Source organism: Culex quinquefasciatus, chromosome 2 (assembly GCF_015732765.1).
Source record: "Culex quinquefasciatus strain JHB chromosome 2, VPISU_Cqui_1.0_pri_paternal, whole genome shotgun sequence".
Classification (NCBI taxonomy): Eukaryota; Metazoa; Arthropoda; class Insecta; order Diptera; family Culicidae; genus Culex; species Culex quinquefasciatus.
The window spans coordinates 13,751,922-13,766,772 of NC_051862.1; the positions used below are offsets into that span (position 1 = coordinate 13,751,922).

Consider the following 14,851-nt stretch of genomic DNA (forward strand, 5'->3'; position numbering starts at 1 on the left):
CAAAACCGGTCGGAAAAATCAGGGCGCACAATTTTCTTTTTTTTTTACAAAAAACTTCAAAATTTGATGGAAAAAGAAGTTTGATGAACTGAAAATAATTTGAATTGCATTTTCTTGCATTAAAAATTATATTTAGCATATTTGAGATCGATCAACAATATTTTTTTGGTGAAATTCCGTTGTTTTTTTTTTGAGAAAAAAAAATATTTTGAAAACTTAAGATTGCAAAACATCTGGACAGGTGTAAAATGCATTTTAAAACACTTTTTTCATTTAGGGGAAAGTGGGGCAAGTGTAACAAGCTAAGGAAATTCTCGTTATAACCCATTAAAAACGTTAAAAAATCTGTCGGATTTTTTAGAATCATCTTATTCCAGGTCTTGACTGAGACTTTGACAGAACAAGTTTTTAAAAAATCCTGTTTTTTAATGTAAAAAATTGATTTTAAAATTTTTGATTTTTCGTACGTTCTACTCAACTAGTGGGGCAAGACGAACACCCCGTTGGGACAAGAGGAACAATGCATGAAACAACATGCTTATTTACTAAAAATTGAACTATTATCACTTAGATACATCAGATTAGAATGTATTTGAAACGTTTCTTACATTTTTAGATTAAATAATAATATTTTACTAAAAATTTGATCGTTTTTACGAAACAAAATTATTACTTGGATGAAAAAAAAAAATTCATAATATCACAATATTTTGTATGGACAATTTTTTTAAACAATTTTTTATCAGTTTTTAAGTACGTTTATGTAATTATTTCGCAATAAAATATGTTGTTGCAGCAAGTAGTATTTTTTTCCATACTAAAAATCCATATAGTATACTTGCCCCACCTGAACAAGGTTTTTTAAAAGCTCTCAACAAAACTAACCAAAAGTTAAATCATGCTTAAAACTAGGTGCAAGTCATTGGTAGAAACAATACTGATCTAGGAAAATTAGCTTTTTTTATAAAATGAGCCTTAAAACGAACACAAAGCCTTATTTTGTACTTTCCAAATATTATAATAAAACAAAGGATTTGAAAAAGACCTCATTCAATCTTATGCCCCGTGGCGTTTACGTCGTTTTGGCGGTTATGTGGTAGTAGAATCAGCTAATTGCATTGCTAGCAACAATTCCTCATACTGTAAAAAATACGGCCGTACGAGTGATTGTTCCTCTTGCCCCATATGGTCGTCTTGCCCCACCTTCCCCTAAGTGTGAAAACCATGGCTTGTAATTTATTTTTTTATATTTTTTTCCAAAAAAAATTGCGATATTTGTATCCTTGAAAAATTAACATCTTTTTTCGTACTGTGGTCTTAAACCATACACCATTTAGATAGGGGAAGGTGGGGCAAGACGACCATATGGGGCAAGAGGAACAATTGCTCGTACGGCAGTAATTTTTACAATTTTGATTATTTCCAGTATGAGGAATTGTTGCTAGCAATGCAATTAGCTGATTCTACTACCACATAACCGCCAAAACGACGTAAACGCCACGGGGCATGAGATTTAGTGAAGTTTTTTTTCAAAACCTTTGTTTTCTTATAATATTTGGAAAGTGCAAAATAAGGCTTAGGGTTCGTTTTAAAGCTCATTTTATCAAAATGCTATTTTTCCTAGATCAGTAGTGTCCCTACCAATGACATGCACCTATTACGAAGTATGATTTAACTTTTGGTTATTTTTGCTGAGAGCTTTTAAAAAATCTTGTTCAGGTGGGGCAAGTGTACCATATGGATTTTTAGTATGGAAAAAATGCGAATTGCTGCAACAACATATTTTATTGCGAAATAAATACTTGATAGTACTTAAAAATTGATAAACAATTGTTAAAAAAAATGTCCATACAAAATAAAGTGATATTATGAAAATTTACTATTTATCATCTAAGTAATATTTTTTTTCGTAAAAACGATAAAATTCTTAGTAAAATATTATTATTTTATCTAAAAATGGAAGAAGCCTTTCAAATACATTCTAATCTGATGTATCTAAGTGATTACAGTTTAATTGTTAGCAAATTAACATGTTTTTTCATGCCTTGTTCCTCTTGCCCCAACGGGTTGTTCGTCTTGCCCCACTAGTTGAGTAGAACGTACGGAAAATCAAAAATTTTAAAATCAATTTTTTACATTAAAAAACTGGATTTTTTAAAAACTGTTTCTTACAAAGTCTTAGTCAAGACCTAGAAAAAGATGATTATAATAAAATCCGACAGATTTTTAACTTTTTAATGGGTTATAACGGGCATTTCCTTAGCTTGTTACACTTGCCCCACTTTCCCCTACAAAGCTGCCCCTGACTCAAGGCGGGTTCAAAAACACCCAAAAAGCACAAACTGTAAGTTAGGTTTATTGGACCTTTTCAAGAAAAAACTCTAGAAAGTGGTTGCATGATGACATTTTTTATTGTGAAACAAATTTTAACATTACAGATTCAAAAGTCTTCCTTGAAAGTTGTAAATAGCTTTTAAAACATTTAAAAATCTGAATAATTTAGTTCAAATACCATTTTAAAATTTGTTAATTTTCAGACTTTTTAGAAAACTATAGAAAACTATAGAATGTTTTTGAAACAATGTTGATGCATATTTGCATTGTATACTTGTATTTTTAAAGGGTTTTTTTTTCTTCCAAATTAGTAAATAATGGTAAGCAAAACATGTGAGACTTTGAAATGCAAAACAATTATACAAAAAAACTATGTTTAAGCGTTAGTAATATCAAATCATAACTCCAGTGCATTATTGAGGCCTACATTTATATCAAGAAAGAAAATGTCAAAAAAAGGTTTTTTCTTGGACGCAAAACCCCTTACATTAGAGCTCACGATCAACCAGGACAGCAGCCACACAAGTTGTTTTTTTCTTCAGTTTGTTTTCCTTGAGGCGAAACTCAACCAAAATCACAATTTGATACCCCCTGTCATGATTCAAAACCAGAAGGGTTTTTTTTTTTGCGCCCATCAGTCTCGTGGTGCCCGTGTATCATATTCCACTTGCTCACGCACCAGCTCTTTTTTTTTGTTTTGTTCAACCCTTTCCGTTTCGTTCAGCCTATAACGGTTCGCTTGATTTAGTACCCAGCCATCAGTCATAACCAGCCGGAGACTTGAGCGCCTGTGTGAAGTGTTGTGTCTGCAGTGCGTCTACGACGAACTCTGGCGGGCTTCCTGCACGCAACACCTTAGCGCGCTGTTCAAGCACCTCAAGGACGTCAACACGGTTTCACGCGAGGCACTCCGAGTACCGCAATCAGTTCGATACACGGCAGCTCCCTATAGAACTAATCGCTTGGACTAATTGCTGGGGGGTCGACTTTTTACAGCTACTTTGATGTTTGACGCGGACTTGAACTTGTAACTCGATGATACACGTGCGTTGTCCAGCATCGCAGATGTCGCGCACGGATACTCAGTATTCGCAGAGTAAGTCACCCCCGGAATCGCTCACAAAGCTTGATTTGCATCCAAGTCACGACAGTCGACCAAGTCGTCAATAAGTTTGCGGTTTTAAAACTCGTTGATGAGTGAAAAACAAAACAAAGCGTGCGCTGAGCTGATGCCTTGGGTTCTGGTTCAACCGCGAAATCGCACGAGGACTAACTCAACGCCGCTCTAGTGTATATACTAAATACAGCCTGTAGTAGACTCTGTAACACACATATCAATACCAGTTTGGTGTGCCTCGTGTAGGAGGGAAAACGTGCTTCTGGTTCCCCAGCACATGGCACAGCAGCTGATTTGGTGTGAGGTATTATTCTTTGGGTTGAGTTCTATTTTAATGGACTTCTGATATAACAATCATACTGGAAATATTCTTTACATAAATCATTCCGGATATGGTATTCGAGTTACGTAAATAATGTTATATGAACTACTTTACTCATATTGCAAAATAGCCCTGTAAGACATTCTTCAATCAATATGTATTGCCTACAACTACAAAGTAGTGCATAGTGGTTAACTTGTTTATGGCTTTTGAACAACTAATCTTCATACATTATCTGACTGAAACAAGCAAGTAGTTACAAAACTAGCTTAATTTCGTAAGCTCTCTGCATTTCCTTCCATTACATCGTTTCAGACGCAGGAAACCCACAAAGAGGCTTTACCTTATACCTCTGCATTGTTAAATCGCAAAGAAAAAATAGACTCCATGTACTGTACACTCAACACCTAAACAATGAAAAATAGCAAAAAAAAACAACTCTTACATTGAAGGCACGCCAAAAAATCCGCGCCCATGTGTGTGAACGTCGGGGAATCAATAGTGTGAGTAATGCCAAACTCTTACACTATTTACCCACCACCATCGGCATTCAGTGTTGGTTGGTGGTTGAGTTTCGCCTAAACAAAATTGTTTACACTTTACATACATGTTTGCTTACCAACTGTGGGAAGACGTTTAGCGTGGGTGACCTCTTCGCGAAATGATGAAACTGCTTGAGTTCTTCAACTTTGAACAACTGAGACGTTTCGATTGTTGATATTTGCTGTCCATGGAACCGGTTGCTGACCCGTTCTTTGAGACAATATCGGTCATTATCGCCGAGGGAAGAGTCTAATTGAGTTTGCAAAGATCTTGACAGGGCAAATTAATTTGAGTATCGTTTCGTTTGAGACGCTACTTAAAAGTGAAATCTGCTAATTGAGAACAGGTGATTGACTTATTGTGTGACTTACTCATTCTTTTTTTTTAATTTATCGGTTTGATTATTTTATTATTAAAAATATATTGAGAATAAAATGCTTTGAACATGTATTTTATTCAAATTTAAATGTCTTTTCAATTGCAAAAAAATAAAAAATATAAAAATTGAAATTACAAGCCTAGGTTTCAACATTTGGATGAAAAAAGTGTTTTAAAATGCATTTTACAGGCGTACAGTTGCTTTCCAATCATTAGTTTTGAAAATATCGAGGTATTGACTGAATTTTTTTTTCGCAAATAAAAAACTTTTCGTCGGACTGTACATTGGTATTTCATGAAAATTTAAAATGTTCTCAAAGGAGTTCAAACATGCTGAATATGATTATAATCGCGGGAATATGCATTTAAACTGGTTTTCAGTTGATTAAACTTTAATTTTCATAAAAAATTAGAAGTTTTTCGAAAAAAAAATTTGCCCCCTGATTATTCAAGCCAATTTTAAAGGGGGGCGACATAAACTTTGAAAAATATTTGCAACGGCCTAAGTACATAGGCAAAACTAACGTATTTTTCAAGAACAACTTTTTAGTGATAAAGTTTATTTAAAAAAAGCTTTTAAAATCAAATTATTCATACTGAAAAAAGATCGCTGAAAATATTTCAAAAATATCAAAAACTTTATCAAATACTTCAAAAAATTGCAATTGAATGTTCCTTTTTTTTTTTTTTAAATTACATTACATCAAGGTATTTAAATGCAATCGTCAAAAACAATATCTATACAATTTTAAACAAACAAAAATTAAAATAAGTCAAATAAACACATTTTTGAATGTTATCTTTGTTTTTCATTCATAAAATTAAGATATATGAATCATATTTTGAATACTAGTTTTATGTATTTACTTTACTGCCCACCATTGAAAAAACGTCTAATATCCATTTTTGGCAAAAACGAGATATCAGCACCAGGCGGTAGAGGATGTTCCAACACATCTCCTGGAACTTGAATTTCACTGAAATAGTGTTAAGACTCGGCTGCCGATGCGAAAAACCATATGCCATTCTTATGGGAAATTGCCTTGACGGAGATTTTGTGACAAACACTTATGGCCTATCTACAATCACTTAACTTAGAAAATTTCACTTAGCTTAGGAGTTTGAATCAATGGAAATGAATCTGATCTTCTACAATGAAAAGGAATAAAATTAGAAACTTGACGTATGGTTTGGAAAATTTCAAAATCTACGGTAAGTTGACGTTTCCATATCAAAGGTAAACAAACAACTGCATAGCAACGTATATCAGCCCAGCAAATTTTCTAAGTTGATTGTGGATGACGGCCGTAAGTTGTGTACATTTTCTAAGTTTTACTTTACTTAACTATTCTAAGCTAAGTGATTGTAGATAGGCCATTAAACGCGTTTTTCTCGGAATACTAGATTTGGCATAAGAGCCGAATTTTCAATTATGGGCAGTTTAGAAGAACCCAATCATAACAAAATTGTAAAAACATTGTTTACCTTTTTCAACTTTTATCAAATATTAGTTCCGGCACGCCACTGCTTCAGAAAAATTTGAACTGGCCCGCAGGGCCAAAAGGTTGGACACCCTTGCTTTACAGGGTTGCCAGATCTTTACCTATCTTTACCTCAAATAATTTTCTAACAAAATGTAATATGATCTGAATAGTGTTTTTTCCCAGATAAAAGAAAAAGTCTTATATTTAATAATAATCTTGCAAAAGTATCACAAGATGAGATGTTAAAGACATTGTAAAACTTATGATATTGCCAGAAGTTTCATGGAAATATTAGTTGGTACGAAATTCCAACGAAAAATCTATTCTATCGATACAAAGACCCCCAAAACGGTGTTATACCCACTCCAAAATGTTTATTTAGCAATTCTATGGTAATATATTGACATTTAGTTATATTAAAAGTTTGCAAAATTAACTTTAGATAAGTTTTATATAGAATTTCCTGAGTTATATATACTTACATACTAAGTTGTTAGTAGACTTTATATTCAATTCAAATTATTTTTTTAATCAGTCAACGATGCCTATTTGGAGTCGGGAGACTGGATTTATGGTGATTTGTCAACAAATAACTTTATTTATGTTAATTTTTCGAAAGGTGTACAAACTTTTTTTTTTGTACCTTTTTTGATTTTTGTAATAGTATTTGTTTTAGAACTTTTTATAGAAATCATCCTTTCATGAGATTTTTGTAGCAAAATGTTTGGCATGAGTTCCTGAACAAAACGTAGTACTAGGTTTCTGTCAAAATTAAAATTGTTTACATGTTTCATCACAAAATGTGCATAGTGCCCAAGGGGTGTAAATACTTTTTTTACATACTGTAAATATTAACTTGGAAATAATATTATCCTGACTTTAATGTATGAATCGAGTAAGAATTCACTATCATTTTTTTAAATTTTTTTAGACCTATAGGAAGCATTCAGACATTTTCTTTGAAATAAGAAAATTGACAAAAAATTTAAACAACAACATTAAAGCAACTTTAAAATATTCATCTCAAAAGAAAGATTCATAACGGTCAAAGCCCTATACCTCACCCTGTACTAAAAGTGCCAAACAAAATTAACTTCCGGTGGCAAAGCCAAGGTAAACACTCCGTCCTTTATGACTTTTAGATCTTTTCCTCAAAGAAGAAAAAGCATGCACACACACACACACACACACGAGACAGTAGACTTTCAGGCGACTCAAGAAAATCCATCCCCCTTTTTTCCCCCAAAGTTGTCTGTCGCACAGTTTAAAATAATAATCCCTTCCAGATGAAAGCCCTGCTTCCTCCCTTATTCTTTCCAGCAAGTCCTTTCATCCTCCCCAGTTCAACGCGATGGAGATGCATTCAGCGAGGATTCCACCAAGTACAAGTAGGTCTATCAAAAGCCAAAAGACTCACCTCCATCACCAGGTACACGTTGTGGTCCTTTTCGGTGCACGCGAGCAGTGTGACGACATTTTCGTGGTGCAGAGCGCTCAGCTCCCGCAGGATCTTGATCTCCTTGCCGAGCAGCGACTGCGACTTGGCGAGGCTCTTCTTGGTGATGCTCTTAATCGCGACCGGGAATTGTTTCTGGGTTTCGGGGGAGGGAGAGAGAAGAAAGAAGAAAAGTATAGGGATGATGAGAACCATTCAAAGAGATGAAAATAATATCGTCGTTGCTGAAAGAAGTGATGTAAACACTGTTGGAAGAAGTAACTTTGCTGTTTCATGAAATATTTGGAGACAAATTTTTATGAATACACCATTAATTTTTGTTATTGTTGATCTAACGCCCTTGATTACTTTCCCTCCTATTTTTTCAAAATTAAATATCTCAACGACAATACCATTGTTAGTATTCCCACTAATTATACCTGCACGGGCCACTGTGCAATGGGCAAAATGTTCAAAACAAATTTTAAGCAATTTTGAAGTAATAAAATAAAAAGTGGCCATCAGATTTCGATTTTCAAATTCCCAGTTCTTTCTCGATAACAAAGTATTTTTTTCCATAAAATTTTTACAATGTATTCGGAATCCGAAATAAGTACCAAAATACCATTAAATTGTGTAATAGAGCAATTCTCTACCAAAACCGGAAATGGATTTTATTTGTATTTTTTGATATGGCACAACATTCGTGAAATTTTCCGATCTTTTCGAAAAAAATATTTTGAAAATTTTTAAATCAAGACTAGCATTTTAAATGGGCGTAATATTCAATGTTTGGCCCTTTTAAAATGTTAGTCTTGATTTAAAAATATTCAAAATATTGTTTTCGAAGAGATCGGAAAATTTCACGAATGTTTCATGTATTAAAATTAAAATCGGACCATTATATGCTGAGATATGGTCATTAGAAAATGGTGGGTTGTTTTGGTGAGACTTAGAAAACTTCAATTTTCGTGTTTCTTTTTCTTAAAGCGGCTCTATCTCAGCAACCCGAGGTCTAATCTTCAATGTCTCTTAGACAATTTTATAGCAAATTTTCTGAACTTTAAAAAAAAAATATTTTTTAGAAGTGGTCACTCATGGTCACTATTTTTAAAAATTGAAAAACTGCAAATATTTCGCTAAAATCAAACTTTCGGTGGCTGCATCTTGAAAACGGAGCCCTTTATCAAAAAATCTGTAAGTACTTTTCGATTGCAAATTCAATTTTGCATTAAAATATAATGTCAAAATTGTTTTTGCATGAAACTTCGATTTTTTTTTCAAAAATCACTATTTTTTCCAAAATTCATAACTCGGCGGCAGATTTGTTGACCATGTTTCTCTATCGTTCAAAAGTTGCGGATTTTTGTCCCCTAAAACATATCAAAAAATCTCGAAAATCAAATCCAATACTTATAAACTTCGTTTTTTAGGAATTATGCAAATTATTACTTTATAGCTGGGCATTTCTCTGAGATTTCGGTAATTCGACTTTTTTTGTATTGTTCGGTATTGTGGATTTAGCTCATAGCTGGATTTTCTGGCATCTTCTCACGGTCATTGTAAACGGTGGTGGATAAGCCTAGGGTTTCCCAATTGGTGTGAAAAAGTGTAATTAAATAAAAAAAATAGCGATCAAAATGTTGATCTGTACTCACTTCTCCGGCATCAGGAATAATTGTTTGAACACGCTCGCAATTTTTTTTATTCAGTCGGAAAAATATTATTTTTCTAGAAAAAAGTTTCATTTTTAACCACATGATCACCCCTAATTCTGGCTCGATTCCACCATCATGCGACCACGTGTTCCGTTTGTTTGTAAACAAAGCTGCAGTTGGATGGTGAGACGAAGTGAGGGAGGGGAGGTTTTGACATTTTTATGCCCGCCTATTTCGTCGGTCGTTGAGCCGACGGTCGTTTCCAATGACCGAGTTCAGCAATGTACTGATCGTACAATATGCCCAAAAAAGCCAATTTGCTTCATTAGTTTGTCCATATAATTTTCCTTGCAAATTTGGCAGCTGTCCATACAAAAATGATGTATGGAAGTTCAAAAATCTTCATCTTTTGATGGAATTTTTTGATCGATTTGGTGTCTTCGGAAAAGTTGTAGGTATGGATAAGGACTACACTGAAAAAATGATACACGACAAAAAATAAGGCGATTTTCAATATCACATTTTGTCACTAAAAGTTGATTAAATAAAAAAACACAATTTTTTTATATGTTTTAGGGGAAAAAAATATCTTTGACCGAATTATAAATTTACAAATCAATTTAATTCATCAAATCAATTCATGAACTTTGTTGATACGACCCTTAGTTGCTGAGATATTGGCATGCGAAGATTTGAAAACAGGAAAAATTGATGCTTTCTAAGTGTCACCCAAACAACCCACTATTTTCAATGTTGATATATGAAAAATTCTTGAAATTTTCCGATCTTTTCGAAAACAATATTTCCAATTTTACTAGATCAAGACTAACATTTCAAAAAGGGCGTAATATTGATTTTTTTAAATCCAGACTAACATTTCAAAAGGACGTATTATTGAATGTTTGGCCCTTTTGAAATGTTAACCTTGATTTAAAAAATGGAAAATATTATTTTCGAAAAGATCGGAAAATTTCACGAGTGTTTCATATTTTAACATTGAAAATCGGACCATTATTTGCTGAGATATCGACATTAGAAAATGGTGGGTTTTTTGGGTGAGACTTAGAAAACATCAATTTTTCTGTTTTTAAAACTTTGCATGCCAATATCTCAGCAACTAAGATACGACATCAACAAAGTTCAATAAAGCAAAACATAGATAATATTCTCAACTTTTCAAAAATATTTTTTTCAAGGGTGGGCAAACATGGGCACTAATTTAAAAAAAAATGCAAGCTGCGACTATTTTTTTAAAAGTTACCTCAAAATTACTATAACTTGAAAACGGTGCACTTTATCAAAAATTCACTAGAGTACTTTTTGATTGCAAATTCGATTTTTCATCACAAACTAAAAATATGAAAAAAATTCGACCAATATTTCGATTTTTTGAAAAATCTGTATTGATTTTTCGGTCAAAGATTTTTTGCCCGTTCTGGAAATGTCTGAAAAGTTGGCATTTGATGTCCTCTAAAACATATAAAAAAAGTGTTTTTTTGCAAATCAAGTTTTAGTGGAGCAATTCCAGCTCAAATCAGGATTTTTCTGGTACTTTTGTACCCGACCCTCTCCGATTTCAATGAATCTTTGTAGACATGTTATCCTAGGCCTATATAAGCCATTTTTGTGTATATGAAGCCAATAGTACTCTGGAGAATCGATACCCACTACCGGTTTACAAAAAATTTGACGTTTAGACCACTTTTCAAAAAAACAGCTTTAGTAAATGATTTTTGTATTTTTTTAGAAGAGACATACCATCCTGCATTTTCGTCCGTGCTTTGGTTATATTTCAGGCTATTTTCTCAAAAATTTTGAACGAAAAAAATCGTGACATCACCTTTAAATTTAAGTTATAGACTTAAAAATCAAAAAATCTCATAGATGTGGCGTGTATTTTTGCTTCAGTGTGTGTGTTTTTTTATTCAGAAAGCCCGTCCAATTTCCTACAAGTTCGTCTTTGACCACTTTTTGATACGACGCAACGGCTTCGAGATACAGTAATTCTTAAATTACAAAATACAAAAATATTTAAATACCTTAAGCCCTTCTCAAATGTTATTTTCAAGTACTACTGGCTCCATATACACAAAAATGGCTTATATAGGCCTAGGATAACATGTCTACAAGGTTTCATTAAAAATTGAGAGGATCGGGTACAAAAGTACCAGAAAAAATCCTGATTTGAGCTGGAATTGCTCAGTGACGAAAAGTGAAAATAAAAATCACAATTTTTTTTACCATGCATCATTTATTTTCAGTGTAGTCCATATCCATATCTACAACTTTGCCGAAGACACCAAATCGATCAAAAAATTCCTTCAAAAGAAACAGACTTTTGAATTTTCACATATCATTTTTGTATGGACAGCTGCCAAATTTGTAAGGAAAATTATATGGACAAACTTATGATGCAAAATGGCTTCTTTGGGCATACCGAAGGCACCAAAAAAGTTTCAGCCGGATTCAAAAATACAAAAATTAAAATTAAAGAAAAAAGACCGATTTGGTAGAGAACTGTTCTCTAATCTGACAGATGGCTATTGACTGCTTCGGTTTGATGAAAACTGAGTGATTTTGAGAAAAAAACATATTAAATTATTCCCATAATTCTACATATCAAAATCACCCACATCCACGGTACTTCGAAGTCAATCTCAACCGGCTTACATCCTCTGGTATGTTTGGTACTCCACACGACACTCTTCAGAAATGTGTGTTCCCCATTTTGCAAGCTTGGGCTAGATAAGAGAAAAACAACCTCCTTTCTGGAAGGCGGCCCTCCGTATGAAAGGACCTCTCGTCACGATGCACTACTATACGTATTACAAAACCGAGGGGCACAAAACCAGCAGCCCCAGAAAAAAAAAATCAATATCCTCGAAGGACGGAACTTCCATTTATTATTACTATTATTATTACTTTTTTGCCACCGCGCGCCGGCTCCCGGCTGCTCATTTCCGGTGTGGCATTTTTATTTTATTTTTATATTTTTCGAGTTGGTTTTCTTCGCGACTTTTCCGAAAGGGAGCTTTCGTGAGCAACAGCGAGAAAGAAAAACACTTTTTTGTCGTTTCAAAAAATGTCAAAGGTTAGGCACGGACCGTTTGCTCCAAGAAATCAGGAGTGAAAAAGCCACTTCTATGAAGACAGAGAGAGTGGGGGGGCTATTCGAAGCGATTTGCCACATAAAAATGGTAATTTCGAGGCCTGTTTGCAAAAGTTTTGGCTTGGTGGAATGTCACTCCGCAGTAGGCTGCACTTTTTGGCCTCGGCGGATCGTTCAAGTTTACGATGCGACCTTTTTGCGAACGGAACTTGACTCTTGTGCAGTGAGCTGTTTAGGGAGATAGGACAAAGTGCAATAAATAAGGTGTTTACTTTTAAGCTTAAACAATTTTTAAAGTGGAAAGATTGCTCAGTAAAATTTAATAAGATTTTTTTTATATTAGAACAATTTTGTTAAATTTGAAATTATGCAAATTATCCTTTTTAACAATTGCTGTTAATCTTGAAAGTTATACTATTGTATAGAAACATGTCATAATTATCAAGTGAGAACAAAATAAACAAGATAATAGAAAAAAAATCATACAAAATCAATTGATTCTCCCGAAAGCCAACTTTACAATTCTTCCCATAAACATCACGAAAACGTAAAGAACGGAATCGCGAACCAAACATAAAAAATCGCAATTTTATACCAAAGGGCATAAGAGAAACGTTACGTGAGCTTCCGAATTTCTATTCCTCAAAGCACGTGCAGAATAGCCGCGGCAAGGTACTTTGGCCATGGCCAAAAAAAGGTAAAAACTCGAAATCAATAATGCCGTTTGCTGCTCCCTCCCAAAGCCCAACCAAGCAACAACTTCCGAAACTCCAAACGCAAATCAAAGTCAGACAAGTAGAACATTCGTAAATCACTCGGAAGGAAATGCAAAAAAAAGACAAACTCACATAAATAACGCGAAAAAAAAATAAACAAAAAATAAAAACAGTCTCTCTCTATCCAGCAGAGTTGGTCATGCAATGGTGACTTTGCTAAATTTGGAATAGTTTGGAGTCTATATAGAATTACGCTCCACATACGTACTGCCGTTTCGTTATCAGCAATGAGTGCACAACTTGTTTACCTGCGATTCCTGAGCTGTCCGTCGGACTGTCTGTCCGGATTTCCACCCAGCTCAGCTTCTAATCTGTGGCATGACTTCACTTCACCGACCTACCGACCGGGCAAGGGTTGAAACGCAATTCGGGGGAGGTTGGAGGAATGCAATGTTGGTCCTGATTTGATTTAATATTTTAGAATTTTAAAGCAAGACGTGATTTCTAAAACCCCATCTTTACCGTGAGCAGTGGTGCATTATAACATTGCGCGGATATTACGTTGGAATCTGGGTCAACTGATGATTTTAACAAAAAGAAAAAATGTTAAAGTTTCCGCCTAAGAGCTAAAAGATTCAACAAGTTTGTGGTGAGATATATAAGAAATGCCCATATTTAAACGAAAAAGTTGATTAAATTCAATGTTATAAAACATTTTTTGCGAACAAGCGACGAAAACAATACAACTTTTGGTAGTCGAAAAAACCTTCATGAGCAATTCTCTACCAAAACCGGAAATGGATTTTATTTGTATTTTTTGATTTGACTTAAACTTAGTGGGGGCCTTCCCTATGACCAAATAAGCTATTTTGCGTCATTGGTTCACCCATACAAGTCTCCATACAATTTTGACTGCTGTCCATACAAAAATGGTATGTAAATATTCAAACAGCTGTAACTTTTGAGTGAATTTTCTGATCAATTTGGTGTCTTTGGCAAAGTTGTAAGTATTGTTGAGGACTTTTGCGAAAAAATAGGTACACGGAAAAAAATTGCAGATTTTTTTTATCAACTTTTTTTTTACTTAAACTCAATTTCTTAAAAAACGTATTGTTTGATTTTCGAGATTTTTTTATATGTTTTGGGGGACAAAAATCCGCAACTTTTGAGCCATAGAGAAACATGGTCAAAAGATCTGCCGCCGAGTTATGAATTTTTGAAAAAATAGTGATTTTTAGAAAAAAAATCAAAGTTTCATGCAAAAACAAGTTTGATATTATTTTTTTATGCATAATTGAATTTGCAATCGAAAAGTACTTTACAGATTTTTTGATAAAGGGCCCCGTTTTCAAGATATATATTAGAAAATGGTGGGTTATTTTGGTGAGATTAAGAAAACTTCAATTTTTGTGTTTCTTTTTCTTAAAGCGGCTCTATCTCAGCAACCCGAGGTCCGATCTTCAATGTCTCTTAGACAATTTTATAGCAAATTTTCTGAACTTCTCAAAAAAATATTTTTAGATATGGTTACTTATGGTCACTATTTTTAAAAATTGTAAAACTGCAAATATTTCGCTAAAATCAAACTTTCGGTGGCTATATCTTGAAAACAGAGCCCTTTATCAAAAAATCTGTAAAGTACTTTTCGATTGCAAATTCAATTTTGCATTAAAAAATAATGTCAAACTTGTTTTTGCATGAAACTTCGATATTTTTCCCAAAAATCACTGTTTTTTCACAAATTCATAACTCGGC

The 14,851-nt window shown here is 33.8% G+C and overlaps 1 protein-coding gene across 1 annotated transcript in view; it reads right to left on the reverse strand.

Annotated features, from left to right (window-relative positions):
• The window catches only part of LOC6032310 (serine/threonine-protein kinase ULK2), a 71,236-nt gene that overhangs the window by 50,472 nt on the left and 5,913 nt on the right, over nucleotides 1-14,851 (reverse strand). The window contains exon 2 of the mRNA XM_038257949.1: nucleotides 7,596-7,769. Coding sequence (XP_038113877.1) covers nucleotides 7,596-7,769 — 174 coding nt within the window. The remainder of the gene's footprint in view (nucleotides 1-7,595; nucleotides 7,770-14,851) is intronic.